Source organism: Salmo salar, chromosome 14 (assembly GCF_965601325.2).
Source record: "Salmo salar chromosome 14, fSalSal1, whole genome shotgun sequence".
In the NCBI taxonomy this organism is placed as follows: domain Eukaryota; kingdom Metazoa; phylum Chordata; class Actinopteri; order Salmoniformes; family Salmonidae; genus Salmo; species Salmo salar.
The window spans coordinates 100,209,924-100,233,930 of record NC_138304.1 but is presented as its reverse complement, the minus strand read 5'-3'; the positions used below and the strand labels follow the sequence as shown (position 1 = coordinate 100,233,930).

Genomic DNA, 24,007 nt, shown 5'->3' with positions numbered 1-24,007 from the left:
TGTGGGCATAACTGAAAAGTGTGTGTGAGCAAGGAGGCCTACAAACCTGACTCAGTTACACCAGCTTTGTCAGGAGGAATGGGACAAAATTCACCTAACTTATTGTGGGAAGCTTGTGGAAGGCTACCTGAAACATTTGACCCAAGTTAACCCATTTAAAGGCAATGCTACCAAATACTAATTGAGTGTATGTAATCTTCTGACCCACTGGGAATGAGATGGAAGAAATAAAAGTTGAAATAAATCCTCCTCTCTACTACTATTCTGACATTTCACATTCTTAAAATAAAGTGGTGATCCTAACTGACCTAAGACAGGGATTTTTACTGGGATTAAACGTCAGGAATTGTGAAAAACTGAGTTTAAATGTATTTGGCTAGGGTGTATGTAAACTTCCGACTTCAACTGTAGAGAGCTTTAGTTATTATTTGACCAAACATTAGAACGAGCAAGATGAGTGTATGTATGCAGGCACTTGTAATTGCTTTTCCAATACTGCCAATTCATTGCTGATGATTGATTTCACATTGTGGTACGAGTATATAGTGAATTGAGTAGTATCCACCTACAACAACATAGCGATAACATGGAGCCGGCAGGTGATCCAGGTCACAATAGAGGTCAAGCAGTTGATATCAGGAATCAAGGTAAGACCCAGATGCAGACTGTGTCGAAGTAACTATGTTTATTACAGCAACAGGGGAAAAGGTACAGGACGGCTGGCAGGCTCATGGTCAGGCCAGGCAGAGGTCAGTAATCCAGAGCTGGGGCAAAGGTACAGGACGGCAGGCAGGCTCAGGGTCAGGGGCAGGCAGAGTGGTCAGGAGGGCGGATACAGGGTCTGAACAGGCAAGAGTCAAAAACCAGGAGGATGAGAAAAGAGAGACTGGGGGAAAGCAGGAGCTGAATTCAAAAACGCTGGTTGACTTCACAAACAAGATGAACTGGCAACAGACAAACAGATAACACAGGTATAAATACACTGGGGATAATGGGGAAGATGGGCGACACCTGGAGGGGGGTGGAGACAATCACAAAGACAGGTGAAACAGATCAGGGTGTGACAGCGGGATGAGGAAGAGGAGGAAGACTTGGTTGTCAAAGAAATGACAGGGGACAAGCAACCCTTCTGAGAGGTGGTCGTGGGCCTCGTTTGAGAGGTGTGGGGGAACGTGGTAGAGGACAAGGCCACGGACCAAGACAGCGGCACAAACAGCAAAGAGTGTCCAATGAAATATGAGCAATAGTTGTTAACCATGTCGTAAATCATGGCATGACAATGACTGAGGCAGCTACAATGATTCAACCAAACCTCAGAAAATCAACCTTGGCCTCAATCATCAGAACTTTCCGCAATGAGAACCGGTAAGTCTTCAGCATGCACAGAATTGAGACTAGGCCAAATAGGGGAGGTAGAGGCAATATTCTGACTGACCAACAAGAGCGGGCTGTGGTCAATTTGGTTCGGGACAGAAATGATATTCGTCTTACAGAATTTCAGCAGCACGTCTTGGACAATGACAACATGTTAAACAATGTGGAAGCCATAAGTTTGCCGAATATTGCACGCATGCTGAAAAGGCACCAGGTGTCTAAAACAGCTTTACCATGTGCCTTTTGAAAGAAATGCAGACAGAGTGAAGCAACTGAGGACTGAGAATGTTCAGGTGTGTTCAGTTTAAAGATGCCTGTTGTGAAAAATTCCCCCAAAATTCTACATCATCGTAATCAGTAATCCTCTTTCCAAAATGTATTTTTAGAGGGTGATGGAGCTGGATGCTGATGAAAAACCATCACAAATTCCTCTTTTTTGGATGAGGCAGGTTTCAACCTGGCAAGACAAGGAAGAGAGGTCGGAATTTCATTGGCCAGCGGCCAACCATCCAAGTACCCGGACAACGTGGGGCCAACATCACCATGTCATATTCAGCTCTCCTTGTAACCTTCCTTGATGAGCTAAATCAGGTCTGTAGAGTTGATGGTGTGACCTATGTCATTGTGTGGGATAATGTCAGGTTCCACCATGCTCAAACGGTGCAAGCATGGTTTCAGGCCCATCCACAATTTACCACCCTGTACTTACCCCCATACTCTCCTTTCTTTAACCCGATTGAGGAATTCTTCTCCACATGGAGGTGGAAGGTATATGATAGGCGCCCTCACGAACAAGCCACCCTTCTCCAGGCCATGGATGCCGCATGCAATGACACCACGGCAGATCAGTGCCAGGTCTGGATTCGCCCGAAGATTCTTTCCAAGATGTTTGGCTAATGAAAACATCCATTGTGATGTGGATGAGAACCTGTGGCCAAATCCACAAGACAGGGTTGATGGAAATATAGAAGTACTGTAAGCCAGGTGAGGAACACTGCAGTTGATGTTTTACTGTAGTTTTTTCTTTTTGTAGCTAATTATTTTTTGCTTTGATTCAAAGAAACCTATGTTGTGATTTTATTGTATTTCATCAATACATTTCAGATTTTGTTAGATTTTGTCTCTCTACTAGTCCTTTTACAGTGATGTATTTACGCATAGTACCATAATGAAACATGTATCACATATTTTGTACTACAATATTTAATGATTGTACGAACAACTACAGAGTGAAACTATCGGTATCTTGTGTGTGGTTGATCTAAATTAATGTTCCTATGGTATTTAATGATAAATTAGTTATTTTAACCAATGATTCTGCAAGTTCAAGGTTTCTTTAAAGATATGAATGAACAATGCAATGTTTGAACATTGGACTGCTTGTGTTACAAGCGATGATCGTTTTGAGTTTCGAGTTTTGAAAAATGACCACAAGGAATCTGAAATTAGTGCCAAAGTGATTGTAAAAAAACGAAGTAATTGGAAAATAAATGTAATTCCAATGAATAGTAATGTATGTGAGAATAAACCTTGGTTAGCAGTCTAAACTGCCTTGCAAAAATGTAACCATTTAAAAATCTGAATCAGGTGAAATTCACACATACACGCTTCGTTAAAAGAACCAGGTGAAACAATGTTTTCATTAGCAGGTTGTTTGTACTAATCGATCTGATTGACATGTGTGGTCTGACGACGACTGTTTTAATTACTGTGTGATTCTAGCACTCTCTCCTGCATATCAACTCCTCTCATCCATCTCTCCTCTCAACTCCTCTCATCCCTCATCCCTCTCCTCTCATCCCTCTCCTCTCATCCCTCTCTCCTCTCATCCCTCTCCTCTCATCCCTGTTTCCTCCTCTGTCCTCCAGATGACTATAGGAACATAGTAAACCATCTCTACAACACCAGTCTCCAGATGACTAGAGGAACATAGTAAACCATCTCTACAACACCAGTCTCCAGATGCCTAGAGGAACATAGTAAACCATCTCTACAACACCAGTCTCCAGATGACTAGAGGAACATAGTAAACCATCTCTACAACACCAGTCTCCAGATGACTAGAGGAACATAGTAAACCATCTCTACAACACCAGTCTCCACTATAGGAACATAGTAAACCATCTCTACAACACCAGTCTCCAGATGACTAGAGGAACATAGTAAACCATCTCTACAACACCAGTCTCCAGATGACTAGAGGAACATAGTAAATCATCTCTACAACACCAGTCTCCACCATAGGAACATAGTAAACCATCTCTACAACACCAGTCTCCAGATGACTAGAGGAACATAGTAAACCATCTCTACAACACCAGTCTCCAGATGACTAGAGGAACATAGTAAACCATCTCTACAACACCAGTCTCCAGATGACAGAGGAACATAGTAAACCATCTCTACAACACCAGTCTCCAGATGACTAGAGGAACATAGTAAACAATCTCTACAACACCAGTCTCCAGATGACTAGAGGAACATAGTAAACCATCTCTACAACACCAGTCTCCAGATGACTAGAGGAACATAGTAAACGATCTCTACAACACCAGTCTCCAGATGACTCGAGGAACATAGTAAACCATCTCTACAACACCAGTCTCCAGATGACTAGAGGAACATAGTAAACCATCTCTACAACACCAGTCTCCAGATGACTAGAGGAACATAGTAAACCATCTCTACAACACCAGTCTCCAGATGACAGAGGAACATAGTAAACCATCTCTACAACACCAGTCTCCAGATGACTAGAGGAACATAGTAAACCATCTCTACAACACCAGTCTCCAGATGACTAGAGGAACATAGTAAACTATCTCTACAACACCAGCATACAGAGGCAGACACACAGACAGAACGTGTTGGATGAATTATTGAGTGTGTTTACCGAAATGGAGGCTCTGTCTATAATCTGTTATTGAAATGCCCTGGGCAAGGGTCTCTCTCTCGCTCTCTCTCTATGCCTTTTTCAATCAATTAATCACATTTATTTAAAAAGCCCTTTTTACATCAGTAGATGTCGCAACGTGCTATACAAAAACCCAGCCTAAAACCCCAAACAACAAGCAATGCAGATGTAGAAGCACGGTGGCTAGGAAAAACTCCCTAGAAAGGCATGAACCTAGGAAGAAACCTAGAAAGGAACCAAGCTCTGAGGAGTGGTCAGTCCTCTTCTGGCTGTCCTGTTGAAGATTATAACAGTACATGGTCATTAAGTCCAGATCATTCTTCAAGATGTTCAAACGTTCATAGATGACCAGCAGGGTCAGATAATAATAATCACAGTGGTTGTAGAGGGTGCAACAGGGCAGCACCTCAGGAGTAAATGTCAGTTGGCTTTTCACAGCGGAACATTCAGAGGTCGAGACAGCAGGTGTGGTAGAGAGAGTCGAAAACAACCTGTCCGGTGAACAGGTCAGGGTTCCATAGCCGCAGGCAGAACAGTTGAAACTGGAGCAGCAGCACGACCAGGTGGACTGGGGACAGCCAGGAGTAATCAGGCAAGGTAATCCTGATGCATGGTCCTAGGGCTCACCTAAAGAATTTCTCAACTATGGATCAAACTGTCTTCTCCTACAGAATGTCTCAACGTCAGAGCAACCCACTGGGCACAGGTGTCAATTCAACATCTATTCCACGTTGCTTCAGCGTAATTTCATTGAAATGACATAGAAACAACATTGATTCAACCAGGATTTGCCCAGGTTTGCCCAGTGGGAAAGTACATTTTCTACCATACATCAGGTTAATGAAGTACTGGATCACCTTGTTTTAAGACCTGTGCATTTCTTACAGGTTGTAAACTTGCAAAAAACGTTTCAGGGAGTGCAGAGTATAAGGCCAAACACACACACACACTCACACACACACACACACACATACACATACAAACCTACCAGCAGGGCTAATCAATTCTGATTGGAACAGGCTTGGCTGCACCTCCCACACGGTGTGGCTACAGCCAATGTTGCACCACCTCCATCTAAACTGTGTGAAAGAGAGAGACACAGTGTGAGGGTGTGGGTGTGAGAGAGAGAGATAGATTCTGTCAGACCTGGGCCCTGACAGTAAATCTCAGTAAGACAAAAATAATGTTGTTCCAAAAAAGGTCCAGTTGCCAGGACAACAAATAGAAATTCCATCTAGACACCGTCGTCCTAGAGCACACAAAAAACCTATACATACCTCGGCCTAAACATCAGCGCCACAGGTAACTTCCACAAAGCTGTGACGGAGCGACAAGACGAGAAGGGCCTCATTTGCCATCAAAAGTAACACAAAATGTAACATCCCAATTAGGATCTGACTAAAAACACTTGAATCAGTTATAGAACCCATTGACCTCTTTGGTTGTGAAGTCTGGGGTCCTCTCACCAACCAATAATTCACAAAATGGGACAAACACCAAATTGAGACTCTGCATGCAGAATTCTGCAAAACTGTCCTCCGTGTACAACGTTAAACACCAAATAATGCATGCAGAGCAGAATTAGGCCGACACCCGCTAATTATCAAAATCAAGAGCCGTTAAATTCTACAACCACCTAACAGGAAGTAATTCCCTAACCTTCCATAACAAAGCCATCACCTACAGAGAGATGAACCTGGAGAAGAGTTCCCTAAGCAAGCTGGTCCTGAGGCTCTGTTCACAAACACAAACAGACCCCACAGAGCCCCAGGACAGCAACACAATTAGACCCAACCAAATAATGAGAAAACAAAAAGATAATTACTTGACACATTGGAAAGAAATAACAAAAAAACAGAGCAGACTAGAATGCTATTTGGCCCTAAACAGAGAGTACACAGTGGCAGAATACCTGACCACTGTCACTGACTCAAAATTAAGGAAAGCTTTGACTATGTACAGACTCAGTGAGCATAGCCTTGCTATTGAAACAGGCCGCCGTAGGCAGATCTGGCTCTCAAGAGAAGACAGGCTATGGGCACACTGCCCACAAAATTAGGTGGAAACTGAGCTGTACCTCCTAACCTCCTGCCAAATGTATGACCATATTAGAGACACATATTTCCCTCAGATTACACAGACCCACAAAGAATTTGAAAATAAATCCAATTTTGAAAAACTCCCATATCTATTGGGTGAAATATCACAATGTACCATCACAGCAGCAAGATTTGTGACCTGTTGACACAAGAAAAGGGAAAGATGAATGGAGCAAAGTACAGAGGGATACTTGATGAAAACCTGCTCCAGAGCACTCAGGAACTCAGACTGGGGCGAAGGTTCACCTTCCAACAGGACAATGACCCTAAGCACACAGCCAAGACAATGCAGGAGTGGCTTCGGGATAAGTCTCTGAATGTCCTTGAGTGGCCCAGCCAGAGCCTGGACTTGAACCCGATCTAACAACTCTGGAGAGACCTGAAAATAGCTGTGCAGCGACGCTCCCCATCCAACCTGATAGAGCTTGAGGGGATCTGCAGAGAAGAATGGGAGAAACACAGGTGTGCCAAGCTTGTAGCATCATACCCAATAAGACTCGAGGATGTAATCACTGCCAAAGTGCTTCAACGAAGTTCTGAGTAAAGGGTCTGAATACCTTTTTTTTTTGCAAAAATGTCCAAAAACCTGTTCTTGTTTGTCATTTTTACCTGCCGCAGCATTATGGGGTATTGTGTGTGGATTGATGAGGTGGAAAAAACAATCCATTTTAGAATAAGGCTGTAACGTAAGAAAATTTAGAAAAAGTGGAGGGGCCTGAATACTTTCCGAAGGCACTGTTCATGGCCTTAATATAACATTTGAAATGACTCTATTCTTAGAAACTTTTGTGAGTGTAATATTTACTCTTCATTTCTGATCATTTATTTCACTTTTGTTTATTATCTATTTCACTTGCTTTGGTAATGTAAACATATGTTTCCCCATGCCAATAAAGCCCTTGAATTGAGAGAGAAAGAGAGAAGGAGAGAGAAATAACGAGAGAGAGAGAGAGAGAGAGAGAGAGAGAGGAGAGTTTTTTAGCAAAAGAGTAAGAGGAATAGTATAGAAAGAGGGAGAAAGTATAAGAGAAAGACATGCTTACAAGCTTCATTTGTGGTAATGATATATACTATATAATGTTTAACAGGTGACTTGAAAAGGTACTTGGTGCTTGAGGAGACAACAGGTGAAGAGTTTCTCTCTGTGACAGCATTGTAAACCCTCTGTTAGATTGTTAGGATACTGTTCCCTTAATTAAGATATTAACCTGAGACAGCTGATCAATTACTATTGATTAGAACTGATCGATACGTTAACCCCTCAGATTCCCATCCAATCACCTGAGAGAGAGAGAGAGAGAGAGCGAGGGAGGGAGAGAGAGAGAGAGAGGGAGAGGGAGAGGGAGAGGGAGAGAGGGAGAGAGAGAGAGGGAGAGGGAGAGAGGGAGAGAGAGAAAGAAAGAAAGAAAGAAAGAAAGAAAGAAAGAAAGAAAGAAAGAAAGAAAGAAAGAAAGAAAGGAGAGAGAAAGAGAGAGAGAGAAAGAGGGATGGTCAGAGAGATAGAGAACACGACTGTATAAAAATGGCTGTGGAGCAGTAGATCAAATTATGTACAACTGATTGCAGTCCAAGAGGTTCGCTGGTCTGGTATAACATATAAATAATACCCCCTAGAGGTTCTACTGGGCATCACCAAGCTCACACACACACACACACACACACACACACACACACACACACACACACACACACACACACACGCACACACACACAAACTGCGTCATCATTGAGGTAAAAGCTTACACAAAACGCACACACACATACACACAGTGTGGAGAGCAGGGGTGTATATAAGGGGTGTCTCTCTGAGCGGAGAAGTTCCTTCATCCTTCTCTCACACACACTCCTCCAACACTCTTTTTCTCTCTCTCCATCTCTTTAATGAAGGTAAGAACATTACTTATGCTCTCTCTCTCTCTCGCTCTGTTAGTTTTTCTTTGTTTTTCTTATTCGTAAATGTAATTAAGAACAAATTAATTACCTAATTGTATGTAAATAGTAGTTCTTGAGTCAGGTATGAGAACAAGAACTTTGGAGAACAATCTTTTAATATATATATTTTTTTTAATGAATCCAAATGCAATATTTTCTTGTTAAGTTGAGTTTTATCAAGTAGGTAATTGAAGTAGCTTGGACTGCTGTGTCTATAATGATTGATCTGTTGAAGTGTGTGCGAATGATCGGCTGAAGTGCAGCTTTATTGATTGTATCAACTGCCAGCGATCTCACTAATCTTCCACATAGACCTCTTCACAGACTGCTATCAGAAATCACAACATTTACCGTGCCATACTTACCTTTGTTTCATTTGATCTTTCATGGTAAAAATAAGTCAATAGATCAACTTTAGTGTTTCTATTCTATTCTTGAGTAGCATATTTTATTTTGATATTTTGATATTCATCTGGAAAGAAGTTTGGTAATTCATTAATAATTTTACTGAATGCGTGAAAGAAGCTGTGAAGGGGAAGGGAGGGACATTTGGGGCTAAGTGCCTCCAGAACATTCAATAACAATATTACACCACTAATGCCTCTGTGGGATATACTTTCAGTAAATCAGTTGAGTGGTAATGTAGCTTGGTTTTTAATGGAGTTGTAACAACGCTTTGGTTTTTAATGGAGTTGTAACGTAGCTTGGTTTCTAATGGAGCAGCGCTGAAACCAACAGACAGATGAAATGTGGTTTGGTTTGAGTGGCTCTCTACATGTTGGAACATCCAACCACATCCTCATGGTACTGTAGGATGTGGGAGGAGAGAAATGAGAGAGAAAGAAAGGAGAGAGAAAGGAGAGAGAAAGAGAGAGAGAAAGGAGAGAGAAAGAGAGCGAGAAAGGAGAGAGAAAGAGAGAGAAAGGTGAAAGGAGAGAGAGAAAGGAGAGAGAAAGAGAGAGAGAAAGAGTAAAAAGTAGAAAGAAGCAGTTTAACCATTTCCACCTTTATCTTGCAATTCCTCCCCTCTCCTTCCCACTACACCTCTCCCCTCTCCTTCCCACTACACCTCTCCCCTCTCCTTCCCACTACACCTCTCCCCTCTCCTTCCCACTACACCTCTCCCCTTTCTCTTCCCCTCTCTCCCCTTCTCTCCCTCTCTCTTCTCTTCTCTCTCTCCCTCTTCCCCGCTCTCTCTCGCTCTTCCCCTCTTTCTCTTCCCCGCTCTCTCTTCCCCCTCTCCCCTTCTCTCCCTCTCTCCCTCTTCCCCGCTCTCTCTCTCTTCACCTCTTTCTCTTCCCCGCTCTCTCTTCCCCTCTCTCCCCTTCTCTCCCTCTCTTCCCTTCTCTCTCTCCCTCTTCCCCGCTCTCTCTCTCTCTTCCCCTCGTTCTCTTCCCCGCTCTCTCCTCCCCTCTCTCCCCTTCTCTCCCTCTCTTCCCTTCTCTCTCTCCCTCTTCCCCGCTCTCTCTCTCTCTTCCCCTCTTTCTTTTCCCCGCTCTCTCTTCCCCTCTCTCCCCTTCTCTCCCTCTCTCTTCCCTTCTCTCTCTCCCTCTTCCCCTCTTTCTCTTCACCCGCTCTCTCTTCCCCTCTCTCCCCAACTCTCTCCCACTCTCTTCCCTTCTCTCTCTCCCTCTTCCCCGCTCTCTCTCTCTCTTCCCCTCTCTCCCCTTCTCTCCCTCTCTCTTCCCTTCTCTCTCCCCCTCTCTCTCTCCCTCTTCCCCGCTCTCTCTCTCTTCCCCTCTTTCTCTTCCCCGCTCTCTCCTTCCCCTCTCTCCCCTTCTCTCCCTCTCTCTTCCCTTCTCTCTCCCCCTCTCCCGCTTCCCCGCTTTCTCTCTCTCTTCCCCTCTTTCTCTTCCCCGCTCTCTCTTCCACTCTCTCCCCTAGATGACTGCAGGGTTGTGTGTGTTTGTTCTGCTGGTGGTCCTGTGCACTAGCTGTTCGGGACGCCCCCACTTCTCTCCCCCCCTCCAAGAGAGCAGCCCTGCCCTGCCCCCTCCCTCTGAAGGTAAGAACAGGGAGAGGTGCCACATCCGGATGTTGAATACATTTCTATCAAGTACGTTAAAATACCTGAGCTGCGCTTGATTTAGCTTTCCCGGTACAAAGGAACGATGGATATGTTTTTGTTGAAACCGGTACCCTGATGATATGAATGTTTACGCTTTTTTATGGCAATCCATGGGCTCTAGAAAGATGCTATAGCAATAAAAGATTTAATTCATGATATTATCATTATTTGTTTATGTCATTTAGTTTCATCAAAACAACCCAAGACAGTTTACAAATGCTAACAAGGTGGTTTGTATTTCCTTTCATAGCACGTCTCGAAACCAAAGCCCACTTCCTCTCCGAGCCATGCCTCAGACATACTCACTCCTCTCCTTTGGTCAATACCAACCCATATATGGGAGAAGGCAGAGACTCCAGAGCCAAACTCAGTGAACTGTTGGCTAGACTCATCTCCTCACAGAAAGGTGAATTACATTTTTTTTATAAAAAATATTTTACCTTTTATATAACTAGGCATGTCAATGACGGCCTACCAAAAGGCAAAAGGCCTTCTGCGGGGACGGGGCCTGGGATTCAAAATAAAAATATTAATAATACAATTTTGTCCTATAAAAATATAGGACAAAACACACATCATGACAAGAGAGACAACACAACACTACATAAAGAGAGACCTAAGACGAGAGTGTGAGTGTGAGCGTGTGTGTGTGAGTGTGAGCGTGTGTGTGTAGAGAGAGATGAAAGAGCTCACATTGTTCTCTTCAAGAGAATATTTTCTGAAGTCCCTTTAGAACCTGTCTCTCATTTCTCTGGTTGCTATGACAGCGAGAGTGAGTTGAAGTCCCTTTAGAACCTGCCTCTATTTCTCTGGTTGCTATGACAGCGAGAGTGAGTTGAAGTCCCTTTAGAACCTGCCTCTATTTCTCTGGTTGCTATGACAGCGAGAGTGAGTTGAAGTCCCTTTAGAACCTGTCTCTATTTCTCTGGTTGCTATGACAGCGAGAGTGAGTTGAAGTCCCTTTAGAACCTGTCTCTATTTCTCTGGTTGCTATGACAGCGAGAGTGAGTTGAAGTCCCTTTAGAACCTGTCTCTATTTCTCTGGTTGCTATGACAGCGAGAGTGAGTTGAAGTCCCTTTAGAACCTGTCTCTATTTCTCTGGTTGCTATGACAGCGAGAGTGAGTTGAAGTCCCTTTAGAACCTGTCTCTATTTCTCTGGTTGCTATGACAGTGAGAGTGAGTTGAAGTCCCTTTAGAACCTGTCTCTATTTCTCTGGTTGCTATGACAGCGAGAGTGAGTTGAAGTCCCTTTAGAACCTGTCTCTATTTCTCTGGTTGCTATGACAGCGAGAGTGAGTTGAAGTCCCTTTAGAACCTGCCTCTATTTCTCTGGTTGCTATGACAGCGAGAGTGAGTTGAAGTCCCTTTAGAACCTGTCTCTATTTCTCTGGTTGCTATGACAGCGAGAGTGAGTTGAAGTCCCTTTAGAACCTGCCTCTATTTCTCTGGTTGCTATGACAGCGAGAGTGAGTTGAAGTCCCTTTAGAACCTGTCTCTATTTCTCTGGTTGCTATGACAGTGAGAGTGAGTTGTTGATCCAGATGGCTGGTGGTTGTGAAAAGAAATCTGTAGTTTGTACACGTGTGAGTGTGTATATCTTTTCTGGTCTTTCCTTCTATCTTCTTAAATGTATCTGCTTTGTCAGTGATAGTATCTCTATAGACACACATACAGACAGAGAACAGACAGAGAACAGACAGAAAACAGACAGACAGTAGCATGGGGCTACTGAAGACAGACAGTTTAAAGATGATCTTATGGTGCTCTCAGATAGCATGTTCTTGAATTGGGTTACAAAAAGTAGCAGGCAATAACTTTATTTTACTTTACTGAAGTTAGTATTAGAGCTGTACTCTATAAGAGGTGCCGTTACACTCAAGCTCTAGAAGATTCACAGTCCTTTAACATCAACCACTTCCATGTGAGATAAATATTCATGTGCTGAGTTCAAGTGTCAAACTCAACAAGCCAGAGATTCCAACTTCAATGTTTCAAAAGTTCCTGTTTACACTTTGTACCATGAAATCATAGCTATACATATAGTCTGTTATTATGTAAATACCTCTACTTTGTAAATGAGACAGAGACATGGGGGGAGAAAGAAAGAGGGTGAAGGGTCAGATAAAGAGCTGGAGCACAAAAGAGAGAGAGAGAGAGAGAGAGAGAGAGAGAGAGAGAGAGAGGGAGAGAGATAAAGAGGGGTCATTGAAAGAGATGGAGAGATAAAGATGGGTCATTGAAAGAGATGGAGGGAGAGATAAAGACGGGTCATTGAAAGAGATGGAGGGAGAGATAAAGACGGGTCATTGAAAGAGATGGAGGGAGAGATAAAGATGGGTCATTGAAAGAGATGGAGGGAGAGATAAAGATGGGTCATTGAAAGAGATGGAGGGAGAGATAAAGATGGGTCATTGAAAGAGATGGAGGGAGAGATAAAGATGGGTCATTGAAAGAGATGGAGAGATAAAGACGGGTCATTGAAAGAGATGGAGAAAGAGAGGGAGAGATGAAGACGGTTCATTGAAAGAGATGGAGAGAGAGAGAGGGAGAGATAAAGACGGGTCATTGAAAGAGATGGAGAAAGAGAGGGAGAGATGAAGACGGTTCATTGAAAGAGATGGAGAGAGAGAGAGGGAGAGATAAAGACGGGTCATTGAAAGAGATGGAGAAAGAGAGGGAGAGATGAAGACGGTTCATTGAAAGAGATGGAGAGAGAGAGAGGGAGAGATAAAGACGGGTCATTGAAAGAGATGGAGAGATAAAGACGGGTCATTGAAAGAGATGGAGAGAGAGGGAGAGATAAAGATGGGTCATTGAAAGCGATGGAGAGAGAGAGGGAGTGGTGTAATTGTGCCTCTGAACCTCATTAGTAAAAGCTGTTATTAATTCTATAACCAGACAGAGGGTTGGGCTTAGAACACTGGCCTCTGACACAAACACACACACACACACACACACACACACACACACACACACACACACACACACACACACACACACACACACACACACACACACACACACACACACACACACACACACACACACACACACACACACACACACACACAGAGAGAGAGAGAGAGATCCTTCTGAGGCCTGTGAAGTGCCTTGGCTCAAAGGGAGCATGTGAGAGGACTAGATGTAACATGCTTGACAGTTACACCTCCTACACTGACTGACTGACTGACTGTGTGTGTGTGTGTGTGTGTGTGTGTGTGTGTGTGTGTGTGTGTGTGTGTGTGTGTGTGTGTGTGTGTGTGAGGTAGTGAGGGGAGTGATAAAAGCTCCACAGTGACACTAACACCATGGATATTACCATCACACGCCAGTCAAACCACCACGGTCAGATTTTTCCAGTGTCAGCCTCGTCCTATATTACCATCACACCAGTAAAAGATAAAAACCGGTGTTATAGCTCTCCCTCTTTCGCTCTCCCCCCTCCCTTCCTCCACTCCTCCCCTCCTCCCTCCCTGCTCCCTCCCTCTCTCCCTCCCTCCCTCCCTCCCTCTAGGTTACATAAGTGAGAACTCAACAGTGAACAGCAGAGCCAGTGGTCTCAGTGCTAACCACCTGATAAAAAACCGAGACTACACCGGGTGGATGGACTTTGGCCGCCGCAGCGCAGAAGAAAACGAGCACTCCTCGTAGAAAAGTAGTCCCTCTCTACAAGAAAAGAACAACAAGTCACTGTCTGCTCATGAGAGTATATTTATTCTGTATTTGATGTACATTTGTTTGTAAACACTATATGATGCAATATACAGTATCTACAGTGACAAGAAAAAGTATGTGAACCCCTTGGAATTACCTGGATTTCTGCATAAATTGGTCATCAAATTTGATCTGACACAGCGTGCTTAAACTAATAACATGCAAATAATTGTATTTTTCTTGTCTATATTGAATACATCATTTAAACTTTCACAGTGAAGGTTGGAAAAAGTATGCTAATGACTTCTCCAAAAGCTTGTTGGAGTCAAGAGTCTGCTAATCTGGAGTCCAATCAATGAGACGAAATTAGAGATGTTGGTTAGAGCTGCCCTGCCCAAAAAAAAAAAAAACATGTTTTGTTTTCTATTCACAAGGAGCATTGCCTGATGTGCCTTGAACAAAAGAGATCTCAGAAGACATAATATTAAGAATTGTTTACTTGCATTAAGCTGGAAAGGGTTATAAAAGTATCTCTAAAAGCCATGATGTTCATCAGTCCACGGTAAGACAAATTGTCTATAAATGGAGAAAGTTCAGCACTGTTGCTACTCTCCCTAGGAGTGGCCATCCTGCAAAGATGACTGCAAGAGCACAGCTCAGAATGCTCAATGAGGTTAAGAAGAATCCTAGAGTGTCAGCTAAAGACTTACAGACATCTCTGGAACATGTTAACATCTCTGCTGAGAAGTCTATGATACGTAAAACACTAAACAAGAATGGTGTTCATGGGAGGACACCACGGAAGAAGCCACTGCTGTCCAAAAAAAACATTGCTGCAGGTCTGAAGTTTACTAAAGAGCACCTGGATGTTCCACAGCGCTACTGGGAAAATATTCTGTGGACAGATGAAACTACAGTTGAGTAGTTTGGAAGGAACACACTACACTATGTGCGGAGAAAGAATAGGCACACAACACCAACATCAAAACCTCATCCTCACTGTAAAGTATGGTGGAGGGAGCATCATGGTTTGGGGCTGCTTTGCTGCCTCAGGGCCTGGACAGCTTGCTATCATTGACGGGAAAATGAATTCCCAAGTTTATCAATACATTTTGCAGGAGAATGTAAGGCTATCTGTCCGTCAATCTAAGCTCAACAGAAGTTGGGTGATGTAACAGGACAACGACCCAAAACACAGAAGTAAATCAACAACAGAATGGCTTCAACAGCAGAAAATACACCTTCTGGAGTGGCCCAGTCAGAGTCCTGACCTCAACCCAATTTGAGATGTTGTGGCATGACCTCAAGAGAGAAGTTCACACCAGACATCCCAAGAATATTGCTGAACTGAAACAGTTTTGTAAAGAGGAATTGTCCAAAATTCCTCCTGACTGTTGTGCAGGTCTGATCCACAACTACAGAAAATGTTTGGTTGAGGTTATTGCTGCCAAAGGAGGGTCAACCAGTTATTAAATCCAAGGGTTCACATACTTTCCCACCCTGCACTGTGAATGTTTACATGATGTGTTCAATAAAGACATGAAAACGTATCATTGTTTGTGTGTTATTAGTTTAAGCAGACTGTTTGTCTATTGTTGTGACTTAGATGATGATCAGATCAAATGTTATGACAAATTTATGCAGAAATCCAGGTAATTCCAAAGGGTTCACATCATTTTTCTTGCCACTGTACATATGCCACATTTAGCAGAAAGGCTATTTAATGTTCTCGTTTTCTGTCCTGGCTTTTTGTCTGTTTATGGTTTTGGAGGGAATTGTATGGAATATAAAAAGGTCAGGTGTGGATGGAAAGAGATTCATAGTTCTCAGTGAGATGAACCTGGATCAATAAAAGTTGAGAATGTACAGTATTTCAACAGAAGTTCCCAAAGATACACACAAACACACACACACACAAGTATGGACGCACAGATAACAACTTACACACGCGTCAACCACATAATATACTCATGGTATAACCTCAAGACTTTACACTAGACATTAAAATAGTGAGCAGTGGCCCATTATAGTACATCAAGTTGGTAGAATACACAGCTCTACTCCTCTAGGACCACAGTCCTGCTGCTTTTCAGTTCTCTCAATTAACCAATTACTTTAATTGATTAATTTATTAAGGCCATTGATTGGTCAGAGAGTACACACAGCTGGTTTCCCAGGTCTGAATCAGTCTCTGATTAAAAGGCAAGGATGAAAAACCAGTATCATAAATATTTAGGCCTATGTATGAGCAGTGCTGATTTTAGCATGTACAGTTAAAGTCGGAAGTTTACATACACCATAGCCAAATACATTTAGACTTAGTTTTTCACAATTCTTGACATTTCATCCTAGCAAATATTCCCTGTCTCAGGTCAGTTAGGATCACCACTATATTTTAAGAATGTGAAATGTCAGAATAATAGTAGAGAGAATGATTATTTCAGCTTTATTTCTTTCATCACATTCCCAGTGCGTCAGAAGTTTACATACACTCAATTTGTATTTGGTAGCATTGCCTTTAAATTGTTGAACTTGAGTCAAATGTTTCAGGTAGCCTTCCACTAAAATTATGTCAATTAGCCTATTAGAAGTTTCTAAAGCCATGACATCATTTTCTGGAATTTTCCAACCTGTTTAAAGGCACAGTCAACTTAGTACACACAGCTGGTGTGTAAACTTCTGACCCACTGGAATTGTGATACAATTAATTATAAGTGAAATAATCTATCTGTAAACAACTATTGGAAAAATGACTTGTGTCATGCACAAAGTAGATGTCCTAACCGACTTGCCAAAACTATAGTTTGTTAACAATACATTTTAACAACCTAAGTGTATGTAAACTTCCGACTTCAACTTTAAATCTTGATGTGGCAAAAAAATATGTTTTTATAGATGCATGTCAGCAAAGCCACTACACAAAACACTAAACAATACATTAATTGCACTTTAATGTTGACAAACGGTGTCTACAAACTGTAAGGGCCAACACAAAGCTGTCCCAACAGCAGAGTCCCAACAGCAGTCCCAACACCTTACCACTGCTACACCTGGCTATCAATGGAGCCTCGTCTGGCAGCGAAACAGTTAATTCAGCCTCATTTACTGCCTTTTTAAAAAAACATAGCTGATATGGCTGACTTGCTTTAACAAATGTGGTTTCTACTGACAATTGAGATGTACAAACTATGGCACAAGGGAACGACGAGCGGATCAGAGGCAATCCGTCATTTCGATTAAACCAATCATGAGCGAGCTAGGACGCACGTTGTCAATATAACTATTTGTTCAGCACTTTTGAAATGTACAGCGCCAGAATTCAGAACATTTGGCGTTCTTACAGTATTCTCCCTGTACACCAAGTCGGAACCGTAGGATAAATAATGGGGGGCATATGAGCAGACAATGAAAGCTCTTACAATATTCAATGACTACATATCTCTAAAACAGGCTATAGGCTAATTAAGAGGGGAAAAGGGACCAAAATATTAGCGTGATGCACATGGGCTACTAACAGCTTACTACACAACATACACTTAGTAACGTTATTACTTTCTAAGCTACAGTATACATATCTCCCTGTAATATTCCATCATTTATGCAGCAGCATACAATACATTTGTAGAATCACGTTGTTCTGCTGTGCTCACTTCCTTCCAAACCACTCATTGTTGAGTTTGCCATTTCTATCTTGTTGTGTAATGTTTATGTCCAATGGCCGATGAGCACCGATATGTTTAATCTGTAATTTCTCTTCTTAATTTCTCTTCATATGACAAGGATTGAAAAGGATTTGCCAGTAGATTTTCGACTTGATTCATGATGACTGCTAGCTAAGATTTCAAAAGTATGATGTTGACATGATCAGTCCAATCAAAGCTTTTCAACTAAAAGAGCATATTTTATGACATGGTGGTAATGACATTTTCCCTCAGGTATTTGGGGAAACCAATACAAATCTTTATATTCTTAAATAGTGTTGCTCTCAGCCACTATTAGATCATGTTTCCAGACAGAGTGAATAATATATTCAGATAAAAAGCACTTTCAAGATAAAAAAAAAAAACATTTAACATCCAAAAAGTGCCGTATTTGCAAAATCAATCAGCTAGTCGTTAAACACCTTCATTAGAAAACCGTTTTTTCTGAAACTGTTTTTGAATACATTTTCTAAAAAATAATATGTCAGACTGATTGTCAGTCACAGGTATGTGTTTTTTTTTTTACTGTATTCAATGTATGGTGAAGCATATTTGTTACAACCTAGTGAGCAGCACTTCTTAGTGATTCCAATTTACATCACAGACTCCTACATTTATCACCTCTACCTGCAACTGAGTTTCTTGCCGTGTGCGGTGGCGCGTGCCTGTAATCCAAGTCACTGGGAGGCTGAGGTTGGTGGATCGAGTGAGCTGAGGAGCTCTGAGCTGCAGCATGCTATGTCGAACGAGTGTCCTTGCTAAGTTCGGTATCAATATGGTGTTCTTGGGGGAGCCTGAGACCACCAGGTTGTCTAAGGAGGGGTGTACCGGCCCAGGTCGGAAACGAAGCAGGTCAAATCCCCCGTACTGTCCAGTAGTGGGATAGTGCCTGTGAGTAGATGCTGCAGTGCAGCCTTGGCAAGACATCGAAACCCAATCTTTTTTTCATTTTTTATCCGCTTCATGAATTGCCACCACGAAACGTTTAGCAGCATGAAAAGTAGGCACATTTTTTGCAGGTTACCAAAAACCATGACAGTTATACCTTCTGATAAATGAGAATTATACTGACTCCTACTGATGACATCTGTGAATACCGGTAAACAGTGGTGATTTTAGCATGTAAATCTTGGTGGGGCAAACAAAAAAAACTATAAATAATATCCATGTCAGCAAAGCCACTACACAACAAAACACTAAACAATACTTTAATTGCACTATAACGGTAACAAACAGTGCCCACAAACTGTTAGGGCCTACATAAACCTGAACCAACAGCAGAGTCCCAACAGCAGTCCCAACACCTTACCACTGCTACACCTGGCTATCAATGGAGCCTCGTCTGGCAGCGAAACAGTTAATTCAGCCTCATTTACTGCCTTTTTAAAAAAACATAGCTGATATGGCTGACTTGCTTTAACAAATGTGGTTTCTACTGACAATTGAGATGTACAAACTATGGCACAAGGGAACGACGAGCGGATCAGAGGCAATCCGTAATTTCGATTAAACCAATCATGAGCGAGCTAGGACGCACGTTGTCAATATAACTATTTGTTCAGCACTTTTGAAATGTACAGCGCCAGAATTCAGAACATTTGGCGTTCTTACAGTATTCTCCCTGTACACCAAGTCGGAACCGTAGGATAAATAATGGGGGGCATATGAGCAGACAATGAAAGCTCTTACAATATTCAATGACTACATATCTCTAAAACAGGCTATAGGCTAATTAAGAGGGGAAAAGGGACCAAATTATTAGCATGATGCACATGGGCTACTAACAGCTTACTACACAACATACACTTAGTAATATTATTACATTCTAAGCTACAGTATACATATCTCCCTGTAATATTCCATCATTTATGCAGCAGCATACAATACATTTGTAGACTCACGTTGTTCTGCTGTGCTCACTTCCTTCCAAACCACTCATTGTTGAGTTTGCCATTTCTATCTTGTTGTGTAATGTTTATGTCCAATGGCCGATGAGCACCGATATGTTTAATCTGTAATTTCTCTTCTTAATTTCTCTTCATATGACAAGGATTGAAAAGGATTTGCCAGTAGATTTTCGACTTGATTCATGATGATGACTGCTAGCTAAGATTTTGAAAGAATGATGTTGACATGATCAGTCCAATCAAAGCTTTTCAACTAAAAGAGCAAATTTTATGACATGGTGGTAATGACATTTCCCCTCAGGTATTTGGGGAAACCAATAAAAATCTTTATATTCTTAAATAGTGTGCTCTCAGCCACTATTAGATCATGTTTCCAGACAGAGTGAATAATATATTCAGATAGATAAAAAGCACTTTCAAGATTTTTTAAAAACATTTAACATCCAAAAAGTGCCCGTATTTGCAAAATCAATCAGCTAGTCGTTAAACACCTTCATGAGAAAACCGTTTTTTCTGAAACTGTTTTTGAATACATTTTCTAAAAAATAATATGTCAGACTGATTGTCAGTCACAGGTATGTGTGTTTTTTTTTTTACTGTATTCAATGTATGGTGAAGCATATTTGTTACAACCTATTGAGCAGCACTTCTTAGTGATTCCAATTTACATCACAGACTCCAACATGTATCACCTCTACCTGCAGCTGAGTTTCTTGCTGTGTGCGGTGGCGCGTTCCTGTAATCCAAGTCACTGGGAGGCTGAGGTTGGTGGATCGAGTGAGCTGAGGAGCTCTGAGCTGCAGCATGCTATGTCGAACGGGTGTCCGTGCTAAGTTCGGTATCGATATGGTGTTCTTGGGGGAGCCCGAGACCGCATGGTTGTCTAAGGAGGGGTGTACCGGCCCAGGTTGGAAACGAAGCAGGTCAAATCCCCCGTACTGTCCAGTAGTGGGATAGTGCCGTGAGTAGATGCTGCAGTGCAGCCTTGGCAAGACATCGAAACCCAATCTTTTTTTCTTTTTTTATCCGCTTCATGAATTGCCTCCACGAAATGTTTAGCAGCATGAAAAGTCTGCCACGTTTTTTGCAGGTTACCAAAAACCATTACAGTTATACCTTCTGATAAATGAGAATTATACTGACTCCTACTGATGACATCTGTGAATACCGGTAAACAGTGGTGATTTTAGCATGTAAATCTTGGTGGGGCAAACAAAAAAAACTATAAATAATCTCCATGCCAGCAAAGCCACTACACAACAAAACACTAAACAATACTTTAATTGCACTATAACGGTAACAAACAGTGCCCACAAACTGTTAGGGCCTACATAAACCTGAACCAACAGCAGAGTCCCAACAGCAGTCCCAACACCTTACCACTGCTACACCTGGCTATCAATGGAGCCTCGTCTGGCAGCGAAACAGTTAATTCAGCCTCATTTACTGCCTTTTTAAAAAAACATAGCTGATATGGCTGACTTGCTTTAACAAATGTGGTTTCTACTGACAATTGAGATGTACAAACTATGGCACAAGGGAACGACGAGCGGATCAGAGGCAATCCGTAATTTCGATTAAACCAATCATGAGCGAGCTAGGACGGACGTGTTCAATATAACTATTTGTTCAGCACTTTTGAAATGTACAGCGCCAGAATTCAGAACATTTGGCGTTCTTACAGCATTCTCCCTGTACACCAAGTCGGAACCGTAGGATAAATAATGGGGGGCATATGAGCAGACAATGAAAGCTCTTACAATATTCAATGACTACATATCTCTAAAACAGGCTATAGGCTAATTAAGAGGGGAAAAGGGACCAAATTATTAGCGTGATGCACATGGGCTACTAACAGCTTACTACACAACATACACTTAGTAACGTTATTACTTTCTAAGCTACAGTATACACATCTCCCTGTAATATTCCATCATTTATGCAGCAGCTTACAATACATTTGTAGACTCACGTTGTTCTGCTGTGCTCACTTCCTTCCAAACCACTCATTGTTGAGTTTGCCATTTCTATCTTGTTGTGTAATGTTTATGTCCAATGGCCGATGAGCACCGATATGTTTAATCTGTCATTTCTCTTCTTAATTTCTCTTCATATGACAAGGATTGAAAAGGATTTGCCAGTAGATTTTCGACTTGATTCATGATGATGACTGCTAGCTAAGATTTCGAAAGTATGATGTTGACATGATCAGTCCAATCAAAGCTTTCCAACTAAAAGAGCAAATTTTATGACATGGTGGTAATGACATTTCCCCTCATGTATTTGGGGAAACCAATAAAAATCTTTATATTCTTAAATAGTGTGCTCTAAGCCACTATTAGATCATGTTTCCAGACAGAGTGAATATTATATTCAGATAGATAAAAAGCACTTTCAAGATTTTTCAAAAACATTTAACATCCAAAAAGTGCCCGTATTTGCAAAATCAATCAGCTAGTCGTTAAACACCTTCATTAGAAAACCGTTTTTTCTGAAACTGTTTTTGAATACATTTTCTAAAAAATAATATGTCAGACTGATTGTCAGTCACAGGTATGTGTGTTTTTTTTTTTACTGTATTCAATGTATGGTGAAGCATATTTGTTACAACCTAGTGAGCAGCACTTCTTTGTGATTCCAATTTACATCACAGACTCCTACATTTATCACCTCTACCTGCAACTGAGTTTCTTGCCGTGTGCGGTGGCGCGTGCCTGTAATCCAAGTCACTGGGAGGCTGAGGTTGGTGGATCGAGTGAGCTGAGGAGCTCTGAGCTGCAGCATGCTATGTCGAACGGGTGTCCGTGCTAAGTTCGGTATCGATATGGTGTTCTTGGGGGAGCCCGAGACCACCAGGTTGTCTAAGGAGGGGTGTACCGGCCCAGGTCGGAAACGAAGCAGGTCAAATCCCCCGTACTGTCCAGTAGTGGGATAGTGCCTGTGAGTAGATGCTGCAGTGCAGCCTTGCAAGACATCGAAACCCAATCTTTTTTAAAAAAAATTATCCGCTTCATGAATTGCCTCCACGAAATGTTTAGCAGCATGAAAAGTCGGCACGTTTTTTGCAGGTTACCAAAAACCATGACAGTTATACCTTCTGATAAATGAGAATTATACTGACTCCTACTGATGACATCTGTGAATACCGGTAAACAGTGGTGATTTTAGCATGTAAATCTTGGTGGGGCAAACAAAAAAAACTATAAATAATATCCATGCCAGCAAAGCCACTACACAACAAAACACTAAACAATACTTTAATTGCACTATAACGGTAACAAACAGTGCCCACAAACTGTTAGGGCCTACATAAAGCTGTACCAACAGCAGAGTCCCAACAGCAGTCCCAACACCTTACCACTGCTAAACCTGGCTATCAATGGAGCCTCGTCTGGCAGCGAAACAGTTAATTCAGCCTCATTTACTGCCTTTTAAAAAAAAACATAGCTGATATGGCTGACTTGCTTTAACAAATGTGGTTTCTACTGACAATTGAGATGTACAAACTATGGCACAAGGGAACGACAAGCGGATCAGAGGCAATCCGTAATTTCGATTAAACCAATCATGAGCGAGCTAGGACGGACGTTGTCAATATAACTATTTGTTCAGCACTTTTGAAATGTACAGCGCCAGAATTCAGAACATTTGGCGTTCTTACAGTATTCTCCCTGTACACCAAGTCGGAACCGTAGGATAAATAATGGGGGGCATATGAGCAGACAATGAAAGCTCTTACAATATTCAATGACTACATATCTCTAAAACAGGCTATAGGCTAATTAAGAGGGGAAAAGGGACCAAATTATTAGCGTGATGCACATGGGCTACTAACAGCTTACTACACAACATACACTTAGTAACGTTATTACTTTCTAAGCTACAGTATACATATCTCCCTGTAATATTCCATCATTTATGCAGCAGCATACAATACATTTGTAGACTCACGTTGTTCTGCTGTGCTCACTTCCTTCCAAACCACTCATTGTTGAGTTTGCCATTTCTATCTTGTTGTGTAATGTTTATGTCCAATGGCCGATGAGCACCGATATGTTTAATCTGTAATTTCTCTTCTTAATTTCTCTTCATATGACACGGATTGAAAAGGATATGCCAGTAGATTTTCGACTTGATTCATGATGACTGCTAGCTAAGATTTCGAAAGTATGATGTTGACATGATCAGTCCAATCAAAGCTTTTCAACTAAAAGAGCAAATTTTATGACATGGTGGTAATGACATTTCCCCTCAGGTATTTGGGGAAACCAATAAAAATCTTTATATTCTTAAATAGTGTGCTCTCAGCCACTATTAGATCATGTTTCCAGACAGAGTGAATAATATATTCAGATA

General features: G+C 41.8%; 1 protein-coding gene across 1 annotated transcript; it reads left to right on the top strand.

Annotated features, from left to right (window-relative positions):
• Nucleotides 1-8,149: 8,149 nt before the first annotated feature.
• LOC106570651 (cholecystokinin) lies at nucleotides 8,150-15,593 on the top strand. The gene is made up of 4 exons (XM_014143121.3): nucleotides 8,150-8,274; nucleotides 10,204-10,324; nucleotides 10,638-10,793; nucleotides 13,904-15,593. The coding sequence occupies exons 1-4, from the start codon at nucleotides 8,269-8,271 to the stop codon at nucleotides 14,038-14,040; spliced, it is 420 nt and encodes a 139-aa protein (XP_013998596.3). The 5' UTR covers nucleotides 8,150-8,268; the 3' UTR covers nucleotides 14,041-15,593.
• The last annotated feature ends 8,414 nt before the right edge of the window (nucleotides 15,594-24,007 follow it).